Genomic DNA, 21524 nt, shown 5'->3' with positions numbered 1-21524 from the left:
CCACGGCCAGGACATTCTGAAGCATTACTAGTCTAGAGCCCAAGGATGCAAAGGCTCACCTTGGCACCCTTCTCTCCAGCAGGGCCAGGTGGTCCCCGAGGGCCCGGAAGCCCCTGCAGATGGAAGCACATTAGTTATCTCTATCCTCGGGTGGCCCCTTCCCCTGCCAGACTCCTCCAAGGCCCAAGGCAGACGTACCTGAATGCCAGGCAAACCCTGGGCTCCAGGCTCCCCCTGCAAGTCAGAAAAAGGCAGCCTGGGTCACAGCTGCCCAAGCCAACCTGCGCCACTGGCAGACTGGTCTGGGGTGGGGTATCTGCCAGCCCAAACTCAAGAGGGCTCCACAAGGAGACTCAGAGGGTCAGAGAGGGTCAGGGGGTCCAAACCAAAGTCCCAGACAGAAGAAACAGAAGGCCAGGGCTGTGCCCTGGAGCCTCTGGGGGCAGGGAGGGGGCTTAGGTTTGGTGGGGCAGATGGGAGTAAGCACTTGGCTAAGTAGGTGTTCATTGGAAGGACTGATGCTGAAGCTGAAACTTCAATAATTTGGCCACCTGATGCAAAGAACTGACTCATTTGAAAAGACCTTGATGTTGGCAAAGATTGAAGGCAGGAGAAGGGGACAACAGAGGATAAGATGGTTGGATGGCATCACCGACTCAATGGGACATGAGTCTGAGTAGGCTCTGGGAGTTGGTGATGGATAGGGAAGCCTGGCGTGCTGCAGTCCATGGGGTCGCAGAGTTGGACATGACTGAGCGACTGAACTGCAAGCAGGCAAAGGGAAGGCTGGAGGCTCACCTGTGGCCCCTGGACTCCCACTCCTGGAGGGCCGGGCTCTCCCTAAATAGGCAGAAGGACAAGCTTGAGCTTGAGATTCCCTCTTCATCCTTCACCCCTGCCCCAGCCCCTTCTCCTGAACCTCCCCCCGTCCCCCTCCCCCTGCGCAGCGGCCGGATCTCCCTTCCTCCCTCCAGGCCCACTTGCCCCCAGTATCTCCCCACCCCCACAGAGCTGCAGCCCAGGCCCCCCACACTCACACATACCTGTATGCCCTTCAGTCCTGGGGGTCCTTGAACTCCTGGTAGACCAGGCTGGCCCTAAAAGACACAGGTGAGTAAAGACACAGGTGAGCCAGGGCTCCCACAGGGGCAAGGGGGCAGGGGGAGAAAAGAAGGCCCAGGGAGGGAAGGACGAGAAGGCAGGTAGCCAGAACTCACCGGTTTACCAGGCCGGCCCACGCCTTCTGGCCCAGGATCTCCTTTCGGGCCCGGCTTCCCAGGCGGCCCCGCTCTGTCTGTCAGCGCCCCCTGCATGCCCGGGCAGGCGGTGCAGCCATCACCCTGGTCAGAGATGGGCACAGCCAGGAACCCGTGAGCCAGGCCCAGCCGCCAAGAGAGGAGGCATTGGAAACTGGGGTCCTTGTGCCCTTCGGAGAGCTCCGCCCCTCCGCCGACCCCTCCTCAGCCCGGGATATCAATATTGGCCCCTGAGACTCCTGGGTCTCCTCCCCTGCCTTGGAGAAGAGCCGAGGAGCCTCCACCCGGTGACGCCAGCATCTCATGAGGGTCACGGCCTGACCCCAAAGTCCTTCCCCTCATTAGCTCTCGGCCTGATCTCTTCGTGCTCGTGGGGCAACCTGCCCCCTTCCTGACTGACCTTTTCTCCTTTTGGCCCCACAGGGCCCCGAACCCCTGGCTCTCCCGACAGTCCTGGCCGCCCCGTGATGCCTGGTGTTCCAGGGTCTCCAGGATTCCCAGCATCACCCTGTAAGGAGCAAGATTCAGGAGGGCAGGGATGACCCAGCTCAGGGCATGGTGGCCTCTTGGGACCTACGGGCACTCAGAGCCCTTCACTGGGGTTGGGGGCTGGGCAGGGAATGGAGAGTGGGCACAGCACAATTCAGGAATAGGAGGTGGGGACGGCATCTGAGAGAAGGTGGTGCCCACCCGTGCCCACCGAGTTTTCTCTCACCTTTTGCCCCTTCAGTCCACGCTCTCCGGCCTTGCCCTGAGGAGAAAGCATTTCCAGCGTCAGTTCCCTCATACTAGACACCCTTAAGTGTCCAGCAGTGTGTTAGAGCCAAGGAAAAGGCAACACACAGACAAACCAAAACCTCTGCTCTCCTTCTAGTGAATTTGTGTAGATTAAGAAAAGAGCCTTGAGTCAGGCTTCCTGCCTGGGTGACCCTGGCAAGCTACTTCACCTCTCAGTGCCTCAGTTTCTTTATCGATCAAATGGAGATGATAAAAAGAGCACAGCCTTCTATCCCACAGAGTCCTTGTGAGATTAGACAAGTCAATACATATGAAGCTGTGAACAGCCCATGATATGCACTGTGGTAGCATTCACTGCTATGAGTAAAGCAGTAAAAATAATAATCGCCCCAGTGGTAACTTTCATTCTTTTTTTTGTAATTATCGTTCTTGAATGCCTGTTGTGTGCCACTAATGCTTCACACACATCGTTCCTAGACTTTACAGCAACACTATTTGTAGGAAACAGAGACACAGAGAGGGAGGTAACTGGCTCAAGTCAAAGGGCTCGTAAAAGGCAGAGGTGGGTTTTGAACCCAGGTCTGTCTGGTCCCAGGTTGGCGGTCTTTCTGCACACTCAGCCATGCTATGTCCCAGGACGAAGGGCAGAGGTCCGTCAGGCCAGCTCCCTCTGGGGACAGACGCACTGGCCCCTCCACACTCCCACCTACCCCCCACTGCACCAGGAACCTAGAGACCCAGGCAGCCCTGCCTGTATCCCACCTCCACAGGCCCCAGAACTCACCTGTTTTCCTGGCAGACCGAAACCTGGAGGCCCGGGCTCCCCCTTCTCTCCGCGGGGCCCCGGCAAGGCCACCACGTGGCTGTCTTCATCCTGATGCTCGGTCAGGGCTCTGCATGGCTCACAAGGCTCCCCCTGCCAAGCAAGGACACAGGGTTGGGGGACCTCAGCCCAGGCTTGGAATCTGGGGCTGGGAATGCAGCCGGGCCTGACCTAGCACCTGGACTGGGCAGGAGGGGTCTCTCAGGAGACATAGTAGAAAACCAGGTGAAAAAAGGAGGTGGGGCGGGCTTCCCTTGTGGTCCAGTGGTTAAGACTTCACTTTCCAACGCAGGGATTTGAAGGTTTGATCCCTGGCTAGGGAGCTAAGAACCCATATGCCTCAAAGCCGAAAAACCAAAACATCAAACAATGTTGCAATAAATTCAATAAAGAATTTAAAAATGGATCATATTAAAAAAAAAAAAAAAAGGAGGTGGGGCCAAGCCTCAGGAGTTCTGAACATCATGGTAAGGGATCCGATGTTACCCTCAGGCAGTGGGCAGCCTGGGAGGGTTTGAAGTCAAGCAGGAGGAGTGTGTTTGGGATGCTGGCCCTGGCTGCATGGGGAAGGTCTTCAGACTCACCTTCTCCCCTTTGATGCCTGTGGGTCCCGCAGGCCCTGGCGGCCCCTGTGTGATAAGAAGCCACGTGTGATGCCCTGCATCTGCCTGGGCCACTCCCACCTCGTCCTGCTCCCTCGAGCTATTGGCATCCAAAGCTCACTTACCGGATTGCCGGCTGGCCCTACCTCCCCGAAATTACCCTGAGAGCAAAGCAGAGAACACAGGGTCAAAGTGGGGAGGCACACAAGTGTTAGGTCACTCCAAAACCCCAAGCCACAAGAGTAGCCCCTGGGGACCCCTAACCACCCCCACTCCCATTTCCTGGCTAGGAAACTGAGACCCAGAAAGCGAAGGGATTTCCGCCAAGGTCCCCAGGGAAGACTGTGGCCAGCCTGTTTCTGTCCTCAGGTGCAGGCCGCAGAATCCCAGACCCACCCTCAGCCCTGGCCCAGCACACAAAGATCAGGAATTCGTTTGTCCAACAGTCATTCGCTGGATGCCTGGACGTGTTGTGCACTGAGCAAGGTGCTGGTCAGTAGCAGTGAACAGCACAGACATACACATCTGTGGCACTTACACCCTTGTGGGGGACACCGAGAATTTTTAAATAATTGTAACTGGATGGCCAGGAGTGCTATGAAGGGAGTAAGCAGGGTGGTGAGACAAAGTAGGCAGGGTAGGCCGTTTTAGACAGGATGGTCAGAGAACTGTTTATTATTATATGCTGACAATTATTGTCAGAAAGAGGAGACTAAGGCCCGGTCAATGAAAGAGCAGGGGGAGCAAGAGAGGAAAAACGCTCCAGACAGTGGGAGCCACAAGGACAAAATCTAAGAGGTGGGAACATTCTTGACATATTCCAGAAAGGAAGGAGGGCGGCACAGCTAAAGCACAGGAAATGCAGAGAGAAGAACCAGATGAAGCTGCAAAGGCGGGCAGGGCTGGGCATCCGGGGTCTTGCTAGGCACCGCCGGCCTTTGAGACAGTGTCCAGTCCCAGAAGGATTTTCAGCAGGGAAACAGTGTAACTTGAGAGCGTGTGTTTGTTTTAACAAAACCACAGTAGCTACTGGGTGAAAACGCTGAAGAGCTGCAGCGGCTGCAGGCAGGCGAGCTAGAGGGCTGCCACCTCCATCCAAGTCAGAGGCTGTGGGACCAAGACGATGTGCAGCCGTGGAGCTGAGCCAAGCCGGGGGAGAAGGAGGATTGGGAGAGACCTGTCAGATGGAGGAGATGAGGTGGAGACGGGTTTGGGGTTTGAGGAGGCTTGAAGAACTGGGTATGTGCCATTTATGGAGATCAGAAGGGCTGGAAGAAGAAACAGGTGAGGGGGAGGGTGTAAAGCTCCATTTGAGAAATCTGACAAATGATCTGCCTGGTAGAGCTGAGTCTGAACGTATATTCCAGGGTTTCTCACACTTGAACCCTCGTACACCCAGCGAACCCCTCACAGGGGTAGCTGCTTTATCAGTTCAGTGGTGTCATTTGTCTCCAACACAACCACAAATGCATACATTCACAGGGCACTGGAATTGAGCGACCCAGCCGAGCAGCAAGACTGCAGGCGCTGGAGCCAGTTTCTCTGTGCTCAAATCCCAGGTCTGCCCCCAAACCCCCATGTGACTTTGGGCAATTTACTTGGTCTTTCTGGACCTCTGCTTCCTCATCCACAAAATGGGAAGAATGGAGTACCTACCCCATGAGGTTTTGGGAGGAGGAAACAAGTCAATACATCTATAAGCCTTTGGAATGCTACCTGGCACAAAGTAAGTAGTAAAGGAGGGCTGTTATTATTATTTTATGAAGGTACTCAATTGTTTTGGATCATCAATAAATTAAAAATACAATACTAAAGGAACTCTCTTGGAGAACATGTGGGCTGTCAGAAATAAATTCTTTGACTCCAGTCTGCAAAACATTGATGAATTTATTTCTCTGTGGATTTACAGTTTGGTTTCTTGTCTATGTTGTCCCTATGCCCCACCCAGGGGCCCCCTCCCCTGCCTCCTTGTCAAGAAGATCCCAGTTTTCCTGACTTCTAACCAGATCTCACCTTTTCTCCTTTCAGCCCTGTTGGCCCTGGGGCCCCAGCTTTCCCCTGAAAAAATAATCAAGTCACAGTCACTGCATGCCCCCCACTCCCATCCCTCCAAGATTCCATGAGTCCCAGTGTCCACCCAGAAAGAGAAAGGCCAACTCAGAACTACAAATCCCACAACCCCACAGTGTTTGGACAACTACAGCTGTTACACAGATTGGCACTCAGAGGTTCTAAGAGGGAGTCCTGGGGAGATGCAGGGGTGAAGGGAGACACTGGGCTACAGGCCTGGGGCCCCTACCTCAGGGCGTCCCTCCTGGCCTCTGCCTTGCTTGAGACACTAGGCCTAAGGAGCCAGGGAGGCTACCAGTGTGGTAAAGATGGGCTGCCTTGGCCTGGCTGGGGAAAGCAGTGACTTACCGGAAGACCTGGCAAACCCAGGCCAGGAGGGCCCACGTCGCCTTTGGCCCCTGCAGAAGGCTGGAGATGCTGGGCCGCTACGGCAAAGCTGCAGGACGAGCAGGACTCCCCCTGGGGAAGGAAGAGAAGGGATCAGAAAGGCTGGCAGTGATCAGAGGGGGGCAGCCAGAGGACGGGGTCCCTCACCTTCTCTCCTTTGAGGCCTTGGATGCCAGGGTCTCCCTGCAAGGAGAAGAGATTTATGGGCTGAGAGACTGGGTACGGTAGGTCACCCCAAATTTCCCAGCCATCTATGAGGACAGCAATGTCACATACCACAAACCCTTCAAACAGCCAGGAGTCCCAAGGGGTTCAAGGTCAGCATCCCAGACTTGGGGCTCATCAACCCACGTGACAGACAGACAGGAAAGAAGGCCAGGCTAACCTACCCCACTGGAAACTGCCTGTACATACCCGATCACCTTTTTGTCCAACAGCTCCCAGACCCTCCTGAAAAAAAGCATCTGTGAGGGAGTGGAGCACGCAGTCCAAGCCAGGACCCTAACCACCCCTGCCCACTCCTTTCTTCCACCCTCAACCAGCATCCAATCCCAGGAGGAGGGCACAGCCTCACTCACTATAAGGGTTGGCTCCACCCCAGCATGCCCAAAAGGCATCTTAAGCCTTGGCTTAAAGAACCCTCTTTGGTTGCTATGGAGACCTGGGGCAGCCTTCTAGCCCAGCCCTAAACTCTATGGTTCAGTCCCCACCCCCATGGAACTAAGATCCTAGACTCTCTGCTCACGAGGTCTCTATGGCCATGAGAAGTTTCCAGCCCCTCTCTCCAACTCCTCTCCATGATTATGCCCCCAGGCTTTTTGATGGAGACCCACAGGCCACCCTAGGCACTCACCCTGGCTGGTGCAGGATCACCTGGTTCTCCCTTGGGTCCTGGCTTTCCAGGCAGCCCCACAAAGTTCTGGAACCCTTCAGGTAGTGTTGGGCACACTTCACAGGGGTCACCCTAGCAGAAGGGAAAGACCATGAGCGGACAGGGTGGGGCTGAAACCCTGGGGAAGACAAGGGGTGAGCCAGGGCAAAGTGGGCAGCAGGAACACTAGGGGGGTAGAGGGTGCTTTCTGTTCACCTGAATCATTCACTCAGAATACAATCCCTGGACATCAAAAACTACCTCCTCACAACAAGCCATAAGAAATCATTGTGTCCCATTTAGGGGTGTGGAAACTTGGGCAAAAAAGAGAAGCTAACCGACTTGTCATATTCATGTATGTGGCGGAGGTGGGATTTGAACCTGGCTATGTAACTCCAAAGCCAGGCCCTTTATTTAGTAGTCAAAGGCACGCCATTGGAACAAAGGAGGGGTGGGGGTCCCCCAAGGAAGGTCTCAGGTTCAGCACCCTTGATGCTTACTGTCCCTTCAGAGATAGGCTTGCCCTCCCACCCCACCCCGGTGTAACCAGGCCTGGGACTCACCTTCTCTCCCTTCAGCCCGGGCACCCCTGGTTTGCCCTGTTGGAGAAGCAGCAGGCGTTAGCCGTGGCAGAGAGGGCCGGAGGACAGAACCCCCCTCCCTCTGGAGGCCTTGGTAGAGGAGGTCTGGGCATGGTGGGCAGCCGTGCTCCCACTGGGTCACTCACAGGTTTCCCGCCAGGACCTTCCTTTCCAGGCACCCCGGAGTTGCCCTGCGGTCAGAAGAAGGGTTAAGGAGAAGGGTGCTGGCCGTGGCCTCAGCCCATCCACCCCTTCACCCTCCAGTCCCCTCTGGATAGCAGGACAATCTTGCCAAATCTCTTGTCTCCTCTCGGTCAGTTTTGTCAACACTCCCTTCCTGTTGCCTGTCCTTCTCCGTGTCTAACCCGAGTCCTTCTGCTTGCACAGGAAGGGGATCACGAGGCCTCTGTGTGTCCCTGCCCCAGGGCATCAGGATGGGTGGTGACCTGGGTGAGCCCAGAGGAACCACAGCAGACAGACATTTCCAGGCCTCCTGCTCTTCAAGGCACAAGGCCCTCACATGAGTTTGGGCCCTCCAGTTGGACCACTGTGGTCATTAACCAGATTTAGGCCTGTGAACCCAGGCCAAGGCCTTCACATCAGCAAGCACTGGCATGGGGACACCGCCCACTGAGGGGCCCAGCCCCCTAGCCCCTTCCCCAACCTGCCCGCTGCCTCCCTCCTGCTGCCCCCAGCCCCATTTTCCTCTCTCCTTTCACCAAGCAGGGGGTTCCCGCCGGGGGTTCCCACATGGGCCCCCACTCTTGTCCATGCTTACCTTGTCTCCCTTGGGGCCTGGAGGGCCACCTGGGTCCCCCTGAGGGCGGAAACAGGGTGGGTCAGCCAGGGGCCTCCCATTACAGTGAGGTCCACTCTGGCCCTTTCCCCCAGCCTAGCCGCCTGGGACCCAGCCCCCCATCCCTTCTGGCTGAGAGGGAGAAGGGTCTCTGAGGGGAAAACAGGCAGGAGGATACTCACCGGGGTCCCCGGAAGTCCTATGCCAGGGGGCCCAGGGAGGCCCGGGGGCCCGGGCTCTCCTGCCAGCCCCTCAGGCCCAACAAAGCCAGGGTCTCCCTAGCACAGACATAAGGTGGATGTGAGAGAACCACCGCCTCTGAGCCCCACCACCCGCCTCCCCGTCAGACAGCCACAGCTCACCTTCTGCCCTTTGGGCCCTATGACACAGACTTCTCCTGGCCGGCCCTGTGGGCGGGGGGAGGCTGTGAGAATGGCTGAGGCCTGGCACCTCCCAGGACAGCAGCCCCACTGGGATGTGGAAATGCCCACCCTCACTGCCCTGTCCCAAAGCCAGACTCCACCCAGTGCCCCAAGGCCATCAGATGTCAACTCAGGGCTTAGAGCTCAGGGGCTCCTGGACTGGGAATCATGTTGCACTAAGTCGCTTCAGGTGTGTCTGACTCTTTGCAACCCCATGGATCCTCTGTCCATGAGATTCTCCAGGTAAGAATACTGCAGTGGGTTGCCACGCCCTCCTCCAGGGAATCTTTCCCACCCAGGGATCGAACCTGCATCTCTTACATCTCTTGCATTGACAGGTAGGTTCTTTACCCTTAGCACCACCTGGGAAGCTGGGAGTCAGTCAGGCCCTTTTCTGCCCCCTCCTGGGGCGCAGCCCTCCCCTCCCTGGGTCTCCATTCTGTCTGAACAGGGGCAGTGGGTTGGATTCCAAAGGTTACAGTTCGCCACTTCAAGACCACGTGCTGAGGGACGTGGGTTTTGTGGGGGGAAGGGTCCCAGCACCGTACATCTCGGCCTGGCTTTCCTGGCGAGCCCTTCACGCCTCCGTCTCCCTTCTCGCCTTTCTGGCCCTGAAGGAGGAAGAGGCAGAGTGACAGGGGCTGAGAGAAGGGGCTGGAAGAACCAGAACAGCTTCATCTGCTCCCTAGAGCCAGTCTCAGCCTCCCCAGAGATTAATTGGCTTCACAGGAGGGTAGACAACAGAAAGAACTGCCCAACCAGCCAGGCCACTCACTCAGGGTGTCTGTGGCTTTTCCCTCCTGGTTTTGGTGGACAAGGCAGGATGACTTGGGAGGGTTGGGGGGGTGCCACCCACTCTGGGCCCAATGACGTCATCCTCTAGGATGACTTTGGACGCCTCCCTCTTCCTGTCTGTAGGGTTTGCAGACCTCCCTGGTACCCATCCCCTCAGAATCCAGGCCCATTACCTTCTGGCCTGTGGAGCCGGGGAGTCCTGAGGGTCCCTGAGATGAAAAGGGGACACACAAGAGAGGTGAGGAAAGGATGGGGAGACTGGCCATGACCCTGCTGCCCTGCCCTGGCCCTGGTCGCATACTCACCAAGGCTCCCGACTCTCCCTTCTCTCCCTTCAGGCCTTCTGCACACTGAGCAGGGAGATAAGGTGTTGAGAGGGGCCCAGGGTCACCCCCAGGGCTCAGAGGGCACAGCCCCCTTCCCCAGGAGTCACCCACATATTGGCCCTAAAGCAGGCCTCTCCTCCAGGTCTTACCTGAAGCGGGGCATCCGGGGAGATTCTAACACAGTCATTGCCCTAGAAGTAGGGAGCAAGGAATCAGCCTCCTAGGGGAGTCACCCTAGACCTATTTTGAGAAGGAAGGGCCCAGGAATCCCATCATCCCAGGTGCCCCTAGAAAATAGAGGTTTCTACACACTAACCCCTAGAAAGACCCTGGCCCTCCTCCTCTATTTAGACCAGGCTGCAGAGTTCCAGATAAGATGATGGGATTATGATGGCTCACATTCCAGACCAACCCCAGGGTACACTGGGAAGATCCTGCTGTGGTCATGGATGGAACACTTACCCGGGCTCCCTTCTCTCCCTTGGGTCCTGATGGACCAGGCAGGCCCCGCTCACCTTTCCCTCCCTGTGGATGAGACCAAGACAAGGGCTGGGACCAGAGATGCACATGAGAGCCTTGAAGCTCTCCTCAGGCTGATCTTTTCCATGCATCCACCACACACGGGTGTGTAAATGAGCACAGCCCTACCCCAACCCCCACCACCACGCACACAGCATATGGATCCCATACGCATCCATCCGCCTGTCCCTCCCACCCCAAAAGGCTATATTTGGTAAATCTATAGTCTCACGCAGAAAGCATCTCTTCCCCACACCCGTTTCCAAGCATGCTAGCTCACACCCAGGGGCTTAGGGACACACGTGCTTGGACACACATATGTGGAATGGCAGACACCCATAACGGTGAGTATCAGGCTGCCCAAGTTCAAATCCTACCTCCACACCTTATAAGTACATGCCTTAGGGCAAGTCATGCGACTTGTTTGAACCTCAGTTTCTTCATCAAGAAAATGGGATTCGTGTCAGCAACTACCTCAAGGGGCCAAGGGGCTGCAATGCGGAAGAAATGTAACCCTGCAGGTAAACTGCTCAGTGCCACTTAGCACGCACACGGAGGTGGCCCCAAGAATAACATTATTTATTCATGGGCACACCCAAGAGTACAATCTCACATTTGCACATGCTGCCTAGCCCATCACCCACAGTTCTATGGTCTTGTCAGGCCCCCAGGTATATGGGTTCACCCCTTGCACATGCAAACACGTGTCCAGAAATGCACAGTCTCACACATACACACACACACACACACACAAAAGCACACCAGTCACACATGTGGGCATAGCTGGCCCTGAAATAAAATAAGAGTACCGATGCCTGAGGCGGTTTAAGAAGGTCATACTGCCAATGGGCAGCCCAGGGCCTGACACACAATAGACCCTTGCTGCTGCTACTAAGTCACTTCAGTTGTGTCCGACTCTGTGCGACCCCAGAGACGGCAGCCCACCAGGCTCTGCTGTCCCTGGGATTCTCCAAGCAAGAACACTGGAGTGGGGTGCCATTTCCTTCTCCACAGACCCTTAGATATGCGCAGTTTTTTACATCTTTAGATTCACACACCCACTACTGTCTCTAACAAACACACACACACGCAAACATACATCTAATCAGCCCCACCCTTATGCAGACTTGGGTGCATGCGTGCACGCTAAGTCACTTCAGTCATGTCCAACTCTGTGAGACCTAGAGGTAGGGAGCTGAAGCCTGTAGGACTGTAGCCCACCAGGCTCCTCTGTCCATGGGATTCTCCAGGCAAGAACACTGGAGTGGGTTAACATGCCTCCCTCCAGGGGATCTTCCTGACATGCATCTCTTGCATCTCTGCATTGGCAGGTGGGTTCTTTACCACTAGCGCCACCTGGGAAGCCCAGGCAGGCTTGGGTAGCCCTGATATAAACACACAACCAGGAGGCCACATGCCATGAGATGGGCTGGCACCACTGAAGAGGGCAGGGGTGTCCTGTTCTCCATCTGGGACTCACCTGGGGGCCAGAAGGACCAATTGTGACCTGAAAGGACAGAGGAAAGAGGACATAATCATCTTAGGGAGGAAGGGGAAACCAGGGGCCCAGAGAGGGCAAGCAGTTTAGTCAGGGCCACACAGGAGTGGCTGAGCCAACATCCTGGATCCCAGCCCCTGCTCTGCTTCCCAGGCCAACCAGCATGCTGATTTTATATACTAAAGCTGTCAAACTTACAGAGGGGTTTGACCTATCTTCTCTAACCTGCCTGGCTTTGGCTAGCTCCACCCCCTCGTTGCTAGGATAACATGGCTGCTCAGTTGCCATAGTAACCCCCGCATATCTGGGGATGATCAGCCTTACTGGATTTGGTGGGGGACAGGATGGAAAAGGGCGGGCAGCAGAGGGGTACTTCCTGACATCCCCAAAGGCCAGGGGCTTAGAGCTGAGGGGAGAGAGGGTTGTGTCCTTTGTGGATCAATGCAGAATGTCAACTCAGAATGTCAGGCTGTGGGAAAGTGGTGACTCATACTGCCCACGGAAGAGGCACAGTTGGGTACCAGCTGGGCTCACAGTGAGCCCCTTTCCCTTGTTCTTCTGGCCCCCCAGAGGGAGAATAGGCCAGGACCACCTGGAGAGGGATTAGAGGGGAAGCCCTGAGTCAACATGTGGCTTGGGGGGCCATGCTGGGCTGTGTCACCCTGAGCCAGCCCTTCCCCTTCTCTGTCTCTAGAATGACATGGGAAGCCTTCCAAGCAAAGCAGGCCTGAGTCCCTGTGGGGAGTTCTGGGATCAGTACTGAGGCCCTGACCCTGCAGGCTGCCACCCCATTCCCCTCCTACCCTGGAGCCCAGTGCACTGCCTAGATCACAGAGCATGAGACTTCCTCCCATGAGGCCCTGGCCTGGTGGGGCTGGGGCTGAGGGTCAAGCCCAGCTCTGGGGGATGGGTGGGCAGAGAGTGTGAAAGTACACAAAGACCCCCTTGTCCTGAACCAAGAAGTTGCCAAGCCAACCTCCAGGCAGTGCCCACTCCCAGCCTCCTCCCGCCCCACCCAGCACACTCTCTCTTCACTCACATTGCTCTCCTGGGCACCATGGACACAGGGCGGGCACTGAAAGGGAAGAATGGACCTGGAGGTCAGGTCTGAGAGCCTCAGGCCAGCCTCCTGCACCCCACTGGCCCCCATACACACACCAAGTACACAGGTGTCTGGGTGGAGTTAAGGAGCATAAAGATCGAAATCCCATCAAATAGGCCATGTCCCTCAACTCCCACCAACCCAGAGCCAAGCCAGTTCTCAGATGAGGAAACTGAACCCCAGAGAGGACCAGCAGCAAGACCTGGATCACACAGCATATGGAGCAGAGTAAGACCCCCAAATCCGGGCTCCCATGGGCAAGGCCTGGGCTCTCTCCAAAATGCACATGGCCATTTGCTGCCCACTCAACAGGAGTGTCCAGGGCTAAACAGCCACCTCCTAAGGAGAAGCAGCAGGCAGACAGAGCCCAGCATCAGGTCCCCAAGGAATGCTGGGAGCTGTGTGGTCATCCCACCCGAGGCCCAGCCTCCAGGGCCCCAAAGCCTTGTCCAAAGGGCTCAGGCTGGCACCCTTCCAACCAAGCTCTTTTCTCTAGTCTAGATGGGAGGCTTACCTCATCGGCTGCTGTCTCCTGGTGGGCCTGGGAAGAGGAGGGGGGCATAAGAATGGGCGGGGAATGGAGAGGACAAAGCACAGCTTCCAACACCCCTACTCAAGAACCACCAGGAGCGGGTGCCCTACACAGAGCCAGGTACTTTTCTGTCTCTCCCCCTTCATCTTTCCTTCTCAGAGCTGGCATCTTCAAGTCCTAAGCTCTGTCCAAGAGTGGGGGAAGGTGGGAAGAGCGTGGGCGGAGAGAGTCTCTTACTCAAGGGGTTTACAGAGGACACGGAGGGCAGACTGAGGATGCCGTGGGCTCCTCCGCCCACCGCCTGTCTCTACCTTTGCTCCTCTTTCTGGCTTCTGGCTGATTCTTCCCGACAGCTGGGCATCCACCTGAGCAGAAAGAATAAGAGCCAAGTCTTGAGAAGGAGACAGTTCTGAGGGCCCCTAGGCAGGGGCATGGACCCCAGGGACCCCTTCAGCCTGATATCTGGCAGCTCCCAGGGTATCGAGAGCCTGCTCAGACTCCTGGCACCCCCACAGTCTACCCCCTTCTTTTCCCCCCACCCACGTGATGTCGGAGAAAACAAGACTATGAATCAATGGGATCCTGTGTTCCTGGAGCCAAAGGCTGGGCAAGATGCCTGGTGGGCAGGGAGGCTGCAGGGCCAGGGGTGGGGCTATGGGAGGAACTGGGTTTCCCTGCCACCCCCTAAAGAATCTGGGAGCAGGCAGGGCAGCTGGCCATGGTGCTGGGCATGGAACCAGTCTGGCATTGGCCTGGGTTGAGCCCAGAAGAATGAGTGAGCCCCAAGACAAGCAGTGTGGCGCCTGGCCTTTGATCCTAGGTATCTGTGTCCTGGAGAAAATGCCTTTGGGTGCCAGCCTGATCCTTCCCTCACCAGGGTCTGGGATGGTACCAGTGAAGTTCTAGTTAGTGTCAGAGTTCAATAGGCACAATTCTCAATGCCAGCAAGCAGGCAGGCATAGGGTCATACAGTGGGCTGTCTCTCTGCTTCTCGGAATCCAGTAAGGGTAGGAAGCAAATAGGCAGGCCTTCCAGTGCCCTCCCTGCCCCAGTTGGGTACACGTGACCAACTGACCCTGGGGGATGGCTGTAGTCAGATCGGGGGAGGGACAGGACCACTTGAGCCTGTGCCCATGTCTGCCTGCCCTGGCCACCCACCTTGCTGTTCTGGGGCTCCTCCAGGCAGAAGCAGCGGGTGTAGACCTTGCCCTCAGTCTGTGGATTGATCTCGATGAGCTCATTGTTCTGGGTGTCCCGGCGGGCCTTGGAGGTCTCTGGGGGACACTGTCCAGTGTTGGGGAAGGGCTGGGGTCAGTACAGAAGATGGACCCCCCCTTAACACACTCAGCATCCTAAGATGTCTAGGCATCCCCTTCCCAGCCCTTCTCCTCCAGCACACTGTGCCCCAAGGCAGTGCCCCAGCCTCTCCCAGCTGGGCTGGGTCCAGGCCACTCACCCCTCCTGGTAATATCTCACAGCAGCCCTCCTCCAGCACGAACTCTGGGTCACAGTAGATGTGTGCCTGCTGAAGGTCAAACTGCAGGGGACACACAAGTGTCACTTCATTTTAACAAACAGCTCTGTGTCCTGGCCCCCAAGGAGGCACAGAGATGGCTCCATCCCAGGGTTTGCCCTCAGAGGCTTTCCAGTCTGGCCTGGGAGATCATCAAGAATATAGTCACAAAATACAAAGCAAAACCATACACCCAAGATAGAGGGAGAGGCGGGAGAAACTTTCGCTTTGGCCAGAAGAAGCGGGGAAGAGGAGGTTCCATTCAAGCTAAGCCGTGAGGACCAGTAGGTATTCAGCAGGTAGGTTTCAAGGACAAGCATTGCAGGTGGAGGTAACAGCATAGGCAAAGGCTAGAGGTGTGAAAGTATTAGGTGAGATGGATGGCCGGCATGGGATCAGCCAGAGCCAAGGTGCATGGACAGACGGAGCAGAAGGTGATGCTGCAGACATTTTAGGGCCCAGGTCATGAAAGGCCTTGAATGCCAGGCTGCACCTGGAGGTCAATGGGGAAGCATAAGGGGGTTCTGAGCCCTGGTGAGATACAGGTTCTGGGGAGCCCACTCAGGCTCCCAGAAAGTGGGAGGAGAGTCCAAGCCCGACCTAGCACTCACCGAGACAGGTTTGCCCTGCTCAGCATCTAAGCCCAGAAAGACATGGCCCACAGGCTGTATGGATCGCCGGGGCCCTAGAGGCTGGGAGGAGGCTGACATGCAGTCCACGTGCACGGAGGCCACTCGTTCGGCCACGCTCAGCACCAGCTTATGCCAACGCAGGTCGAAGAGCTGGGGCACTGAGAAGATGCAGGACACAAAGTCACCATCTTGGCCCCGGGTCCTTAACTCCAGGCTCTGCTCCTGACTGTTGACTTCCAGAGAAATCTGTGTGGAGAGGGGGAAAGGCAGGGACACAGAATCAGAGCCCCGTGAGCCACAGCCTGCCAAAGGTAAGGGCCCTCCCGCTCATTTCACAAGAAGGGAAACAGCCCACAGAGCAAGGAAAGCTGGCTGGAGTCACAGAGAAATACCTTCTAAAAGAATGGGATAGGTGGGCTGCAGGTGGCCTCAAGGGTGAGTACTGGGGTGGAGCAGGGAGGCTCCAGAATCACAAGCTGGGACAGAAGCTGGGCTGGACTGGCACCCACCCAAGAGCAACGGGGGTGGAGCGAGCGGGGCGCCAGGCTCACCTGCGGGTACCCGTCTCCATCAGTCACTTGAAACAAATACCACGTGTTCCGGTGGGTGTGTTTCTTCATCAATAGTGTCAGCACCAGGGCAAACTCACTGGGGAGGCCACGAGGGAACACGCGTCTGGGGGTAGAACAAGGAGGGTACCCTGAGGCTCAGGTAAGAGACCGTCTGCTGCCCACCCTGGGCCCTCAACACTGTTGAACCTACATGAGACACACATAGGCACATAACGTCCCATGGACACACATATACGTACACACCCATTCATTCTACAGACATTTCTCAAGGGCCTACTATGCGTCGGGGTGGTCTGGTTGCTGCAGGTAACAGGTGAAAAGACAGAGAAGAGGCCTGTCCTCAGGCAGCCTGCAAGTCTGATGGGATGATGGGGGAGGTAAGGCCATGAACAACGAATCCTCAGAATGACTGTTTTGCTCTTTCATGAGGATTCCAAGGAAACCAGGATGCCATGGGGAACATGACCAGGCCTGGGGGAAGGGAAGAGATACTGAAAAAAGATGACTGGATTGAGCATGACTAGAGAATCAGGAAAGAAAGAGGAACATTCTGGAAGATGAGGCTGGAGAGGTAAGCAGAGGCCAAAACACTCAGGAACTTGTAGGAGCTTGAACTTGACACACATCAATGCATGTGAACACACACACACACACATACAAACACACCCAACTCTTTCAGACTCCCTCCTCCATCCTGGGGTCCTCACAGTGCCCATGGGATGCAGACCTGTCCTTACCTACTGCTAGCCAGAGATGGGGAAAGGGCAGAGGGTGGGCCTGCCAGTCCCCTCGCTGCCTGCCCTGCAAGGCCCAGGAGTGGGACCAGGCTGACTCCCGGCAAGTAGAGAGATAAATGACCCACGGGTGCCGCCTGAGCTTAAGCTCCACATCCAGAGTTGCTGGGGAGTGTGGCTGAGACTGGTTCCCAGTGGCCACACTGGGGCCTTTACCGAGTGGGCTGGGTGACTGAGACTGCCCCCAGTCGCAAGATGAATGGTCCCTTGGGATTTCGGATCTTCTTGATAGCAGATGTCTTCATGAGGCTGAGTCGGTGGATGAGGTTGAAGCCTTTAGGGGAGACACCAGATGACGAGCTCAGCTGGGCAGGTGAGTGGGGTACAGGCCACTCCAGGAAGATGGCGGAGGGGGGACAACAGGCTGAGCTGGGCGCTCACCAGTCACGTTGGTCGATAAGTCACTTCTGTGTTCCAACTTGAGTCCTTCTTGATGAGAAGGTGGGCACTGCTCCCCTGCAAAAGAATTGGCAGTGGGGGCATCTGGAGGGGGTCAGGCTGAGGTGGAGGCATAGTTCTTGGGGAACCTGGGACAGAGCCAGTTCATGTTCCCCACTCTGGATCTTCAGCCAGGCTCTGCCTTGGGCTCCTTTCAGCTTTTGCCTTCTGACCCTGGTGGTGGCTCAGTCGGTAAAGAGTCTGCCTGCAATGCAGGAGACCCGGGTTCGATTCCTAGGTCAGGAAGATCCCCTGGAGAAGGAAATGGCAACCTACTCCAGCATTCTTTCCTGGGAAACCCCATGGACAGAGGAGCCTGCCAGGGTCGCAAGAGTCAGACATGACTTAGCGACTAATCCTACCTACCCACCCTGGGAGTCAGGGCACAGATGGGAAGACTGAGGCCTAGCCTAAGGCTAGTAAGTGAGTTCATAGCTGAGCAAGATCTCCTAGAACCCAGACCTCTCCTAGAGCCCCAAGACAGGGGCCAGGCTGCTTTCATTCTAGAGAATGAAATAAATTCTAGACAGCTCACATATCCCACAACACACACCTGAGTGGGGGACAAAGGAGCACTTCGAGGGCAAGGCGATGTCAGATCCGTGCACACTGTGTTATATATCTATGCACACGCGGGTCTGCACATGTGTGAGTTATAGATGCCTGTGCCACCAGGGATGCCATGGGCCACGGGCACATGTGCTCTCAGCAGTGGATGGGGTTCCGCTCCGCAGCCAAAACAAAGCAGGCCAGACGCAAGTCTGAGTCAACAGACTGACTTTTCACCTGGATAGCCACCTTATGAAACTGTGAGGAGAGACTGAGGGCCTGAGTGGACCACAAGCTCAAGGGAACCACCAGAGCCTTAGGGCTCCAGACAGGATATATGAAGGGGGTAGAGGCTCCTGCAGAAGGGGATAGCTTATTCAGGTCTCCAAAACCTTAAAGGGACCAGGTAGGCAGCCATGGGCCTGCCTCTTCTCTAGGGCTGATTGAACAGAAGTTTTGAGAGAGGTACTACAACAGAAGAGATAGAGGCTAGAATTTTTAAAAAGAGAGAGCTTTTTCATCAGTGCAGATAGGGTAGCTGGGACAAGGCGATGGATATAGCTCCTAGAAGCTGGGACACTGGACTCCTTGGATCCCTGGCTAGAAGAAGGCATCCTGGATCCCTAGGCTCAGTGACCAACCCCCCTCCCCGAATCCTTCTGCCCCCAGGTTTGGCCAGAAAAACTATCACCGTCTTCGGTATCAGCAGCAGCAAGGGGTGACTCACCCCTTGGCAATGGGCCCAAATTCCTCACAGATGTTGAAATTTTCTGCTTCAATCCCCAGGGGACCCGGTGAGGGAGAGGAGAGTAAAGCATACGTGGGAACATGTGAATACACATACGTAGACACACAGCCCACAGGTTGCCACATATACCCTCTCACATCTGTCCCTGGGTTTTTCTGCCTCTTTTGGCTGTATTGGGGGTTCTAGGAGTTCTATTTCTGCTCAACTACACAGCCAGAGGGCACCCAGCAGGGCAGGGCAAGCTGCCCGGTCAACTTCCTCTGGCTTTGGGCCCTGGAAAGCTACACCCTTCTGTCTTATCCAGTGTCTGGGCCTTGAGGCAGGCCCTTTATCCAAGATTGCCAGGGAGGAGGAGGAGCACGTGGGCTGGAGGATGGATCCTCCACATGGAAAGGACTGGAGAGTCCTGGCCTGTCTGCAAGGAGAGCTTGCTGCCGGCTCCTCCCCACCACACTGGCCTCACCAGCCCTTGGGGCACAGGTTGGGTTTATGTATTGGGGAGGGGGGTTCTTCTCATACACAGAGACATAGGAGTATGTACAGAGCACAGAGCAGCTCTGAGACGTAAAAACAGAGAGGCCCAGAGACACACAGATACATAGACAGAAACACGCACACTCTCTAGCTCAGCAGTCTCCCAACTTTTTCGGCACCAGGCACCAGTGTCACGGAAGACAATTTTTCCAAGGACCAGGGTCCGAGAGGGATGGTTTCAGGAACGATTACAATTACTGTGCACTTTATTTCTATTATTGTTACATCACCTCCACCTCAGATCATTAGGTGTTAGATCCTGGAGGTCGGGAACCCCTGCTCTAGCTCGCCTCATGCTGGCTCATGTGTACAAACAGCTCAGGCCACCCTGAGCCCGGCCTCTGGACTCTCCTATAAATGCCCACGTTACTGAGGCCCATGGTCACATACCTGCATAGGACCCCACACCTCAGAGAGCCAGTGGCAGGCCTATGGCACTCTGATCCTTACCTGCATCTGCTCCATGGCTGTAGGTAACATATAGACTGAGCAGCCACAAGCCAGGAGCCCAAGATGCCCACATCCTGGTCCAGAGAAGTCAACTGCAGCCACAGGACCTGAAACCATAGGGAGGGGGAAGGTGGATTCCAGAGCTCACAGAGAACAATTTCTCACATGGGCAAGCAGCAGCCAGCCTGTGGGGCCCAGGCGTTGGTCCTAGGGTGGCAGAAGGTCTGACCAGGCATCAGTCCCTCTCAGAGGCCCAACCACAGGCCTTGGGCTAGGATTTGGGCCACGGTGACATTCAAAATATTTAACCACCGGTATGGCACGGATACCCAGCAGCCAGCACAGAATGCTGGCCAGAGCAGTGAAACCAGGTCCAGGCAGCATCGGGCTGTGCTAGTGGACAGTTGCTGGACTGAAGAGAGATCAAAAGGGTCCTAAAAGGTTTGAAGCAGAGGCTATTTGCCAAGACGCTTGGAAGTATTTCGATATTTTATCAACCTGTGCACTGTATAGGTATATGCTAATCTGGTACCTGGCTAGCTGCACCCAGCTCAGCCAGCCGGCCCTTTCTGGCACCCACAAGGGGCTGACAACTGAGCTGTGTCTCCTAGAGGCATCACAGAGGCCAAGGAAGCTTCCCTCATGGGTGCAGTGGGCGGGAGAGCAGGTCACCGGGCTCAGGACCTTGTTGCCAATCTCCCCTGCTGATGGATGCTCGTCTTTTAGTTTTATTAAACCCTGATGGATGGGCCCAGATAAATCAATTCGGGCTCAGCAAGCGGCCAGGCGAGCCATACATCATCCAGCCTCCCCTGAGACAGGCAGCCCGCGCGTGCGCACACAGTCATGATATGCACAGATATACAGGCATATATACACACAGGCATATTTGTGCACTGTGTGCACACAAGCCTACCTACACACAGGCAGGCTCACAGAGACATGTGTTCAGGGGCCACCCAGACACACCAGCTTGTACCCATACACGTGCACACAGGCAGGCGATGACTACCCTTCCTGTAGGCCCTCCTGTTGGGAAGTTCTTATGCAAGTCTGACCTCATTCTCTCCAGCTGTAAAGGAATTCTGTTTCCCCCTCCCTCAGTTCTGGATGGGGAACGAGAGCAGGAAGGACCCCTCGCCTCCATATATTTGGAGATAGGACCCCAATCTCCCTCTTCCTGAGGCAGAACTGTTCCCCTCCCCCCCCCCCGCCCCACTCATCCCCCGTTCTTCGTTCTTCCGGTATGCACCTCCTATCCCTCCAACCCTCTCCTGACCTCCCCCTCCTGCCAGTCAGTGGAAGGACTGTCAGCTGTGTGAGGCGTATGAGTGCATGTGGAGGCGTGAACTTCCATGCGCTCCCTGTCCCCTTCCCGCTCCTGACCTCTGGCCTCCAGTCACCTAGCCCCAGCCAGAGCAGGGCACTATAGAGATAGGAGAGATGCTTCCGCGAGGAAACGATACCATCCCAATAGGAAGGCACAGACTTGGGGGCAGGGAGAGTCAGAACTGCCATGGAGGTAAGAGCTTATCCGGCTAGAAAGAAGAGGACTGAAGTTCGGAGAGGGAACGCCTTTTGCCCCAGGTCACACAGCAAGCCCAGAGCCGGAGGCAACCCCCTCCACCCTCACTTACCGTGGCTGGGGTTCGCCCCCACCTTACTGAGTAATCCAGGCAGCCCAATACAGCCAACCCCAGAAAGCAGGGCCTGGGTTCCTCAGCCCGCTGGAAGGTCCTGGATCACTTCTGGCCGGCTTCGGGGACGCCAAGTTCCCGGGTCCCGAGCTTTGGGGGCTGAAGGCTGTCCGGCTCGCGCGCCCGCGCGCGCGACTGCCGGGGACTGCCGGCTACTCCGGGTGGGGGAATAGGGGGCGGCTCCAGGGGGCTGGGGACTTGCCAGGGCCGCTAATGGAACACAGCTGGACCCGCCCGCCAGGCTGGAGGAGGGAGGGAGGACCGAGAGGGGGCTCCAGC

At 56.2% G+C, this 21524-nt stretch overlaps 1 protein-coding gene across 9 annotated transcripts in view; it reads right to left on the bottom strand.

Moving 5' to 3' along the window:
- The window catches only part of COL16A1 (collagen type XVI alpha 1 chain), a 56145-nt gene extending 34680 nt beyond the window's left edge, over window positions 1-21465 (bottom strand). For 5 of the 9 annotated variants that reach the window (XM_061389529.1, XM_061389554.1, XM_061389570.1 and 2 more), the window contains exons 1-37: window positions 21186-21379; window positions 19549-19655; window positions 17211-17285; window positions 16986-17103; window positions 16015-16138; window positions 15443-15709; window positions 14775-14855; window positions 14477-14623; window positions 13630-13683; window positions 13301-13327; window positions 12724-12759; window positions 11667-11693; window positions 10130-10192; window positions 9817-9858; window positions 9647-9691; window positions 9515-9550; window positions 9095-9157; window positions 8487-8531; window positions 8307-8402; window positions 8107-8145; window positions 7475-7519; window positions 7311-7346; window positions 6730-6840; window positions 6291-6326; window positions 6024-6059; window positions 5838-5948; window positions 5433-5477; window positions 3545-3580; window positions 3402-3446; window positions 2779-2910; window positions 1972-2007; window positions 1657-1764; window positions 1218-1340; window positions 1044-1097; window positions 799-840; window positions 199-234; window positions 60-113 (exon numbers count right to left, since the gene is read on the bottom strand). In XM_061389529.1, the coding sequence (XP_061245513.1) occupies window positions 60-113; window positions 199-234; window positions 799-840; window positions 1044-1097; window positions 1218-1340; window positions 1657-1764; window positions 1972-2007; window positions 2779-2910; window positions 3402-3446; window positions 3545-3580; window positions 5433-5477; window positions 5838-5948; window positions 6024-6059; window positions 6291-6326; window positions 6730-6840; window positions 7311-7346; window positions 7475-7519; window positions 8107-8145; window positions 8307-8402; window positions 8487-8531; window positions 9095-9157; window positions 9515-9550; window positions 9647-9691; window positions 9817-9858; window positions 10130-10192; window positions 11667-11693; window positions 12724-12759; window positions 13301-13327; window positions 13630-13683; window positions 14477-14623; window positions 14775-14855; window positions 15443-15709; window positions 16015-16138; window positions 16986-17103; window positions 17211-17285; window positions 19549-19621 (2544 nt within the window). In that variant the 5' untranslated portion in view covers window positions 19622-19655; window positions 21186-21379. Of the gene's footprint in view, window positions 1-59; window positions 114-198; window positions 235-798; window positions 841-1043; window positions 1098-1217; window positions 1341-1656; window positions 1765-1971; window positions 2008-2778; window positions 2911-3401; window positions 3447-3544; window positions 3581-5432; window positions 5478-5837; window positions 5949-6023; window positions 6060-6290; window positions 6327-6729; window positions 6841-7310; window positions 7347-7474; window positions 7520-8106; window positions 8146-8306; window positions 8403-8486; window positions 8532-9094; window positions 9158-9514; window positions 9551-9646; window positions 9692-9816; window positions 9859-10129; window positions 10193-11666; window positions 11694-12723; window positions 12760-13300; window positions 13328-13629; window positions 13684-14476; window positions 14624-14774; window positions 14856-15442; window positions 15710-16014; window positions 16139-16985; window positions 17104-17210; window positions 17286-19548; window positions 19656-20951; window positions 21087-21185 lie in introns of all 9 variants that reach the window. The other 4 variants (XM_061389543.1, XM_061389590.1, XM_061389600.1 and 1 more) reach the window with 2 other exon arrangements.
- Between the last annotated feature and the right edge of the window lie 59 nt (window positions 21466-21524).

The sequence above is a fragment of the Bos javanicus genome, chromosome 2 (assembly GCF_032452875.1).
Source record: "Bos javanicus breed banteng chromosome 2, ARS-OSU_banteng_1.0, whole genome shotgun sequence".
Lineage (NCBI taxonomy): Eukaryota > Metazoa > Chordata > Mammalia > Artiodactyla > Bovidae > Bos > Bos javanicus.
Note: the sequence above shows the minus strand (reverse complement) of the source record. Positions and strands in the feature narration are given on the sequence as shown.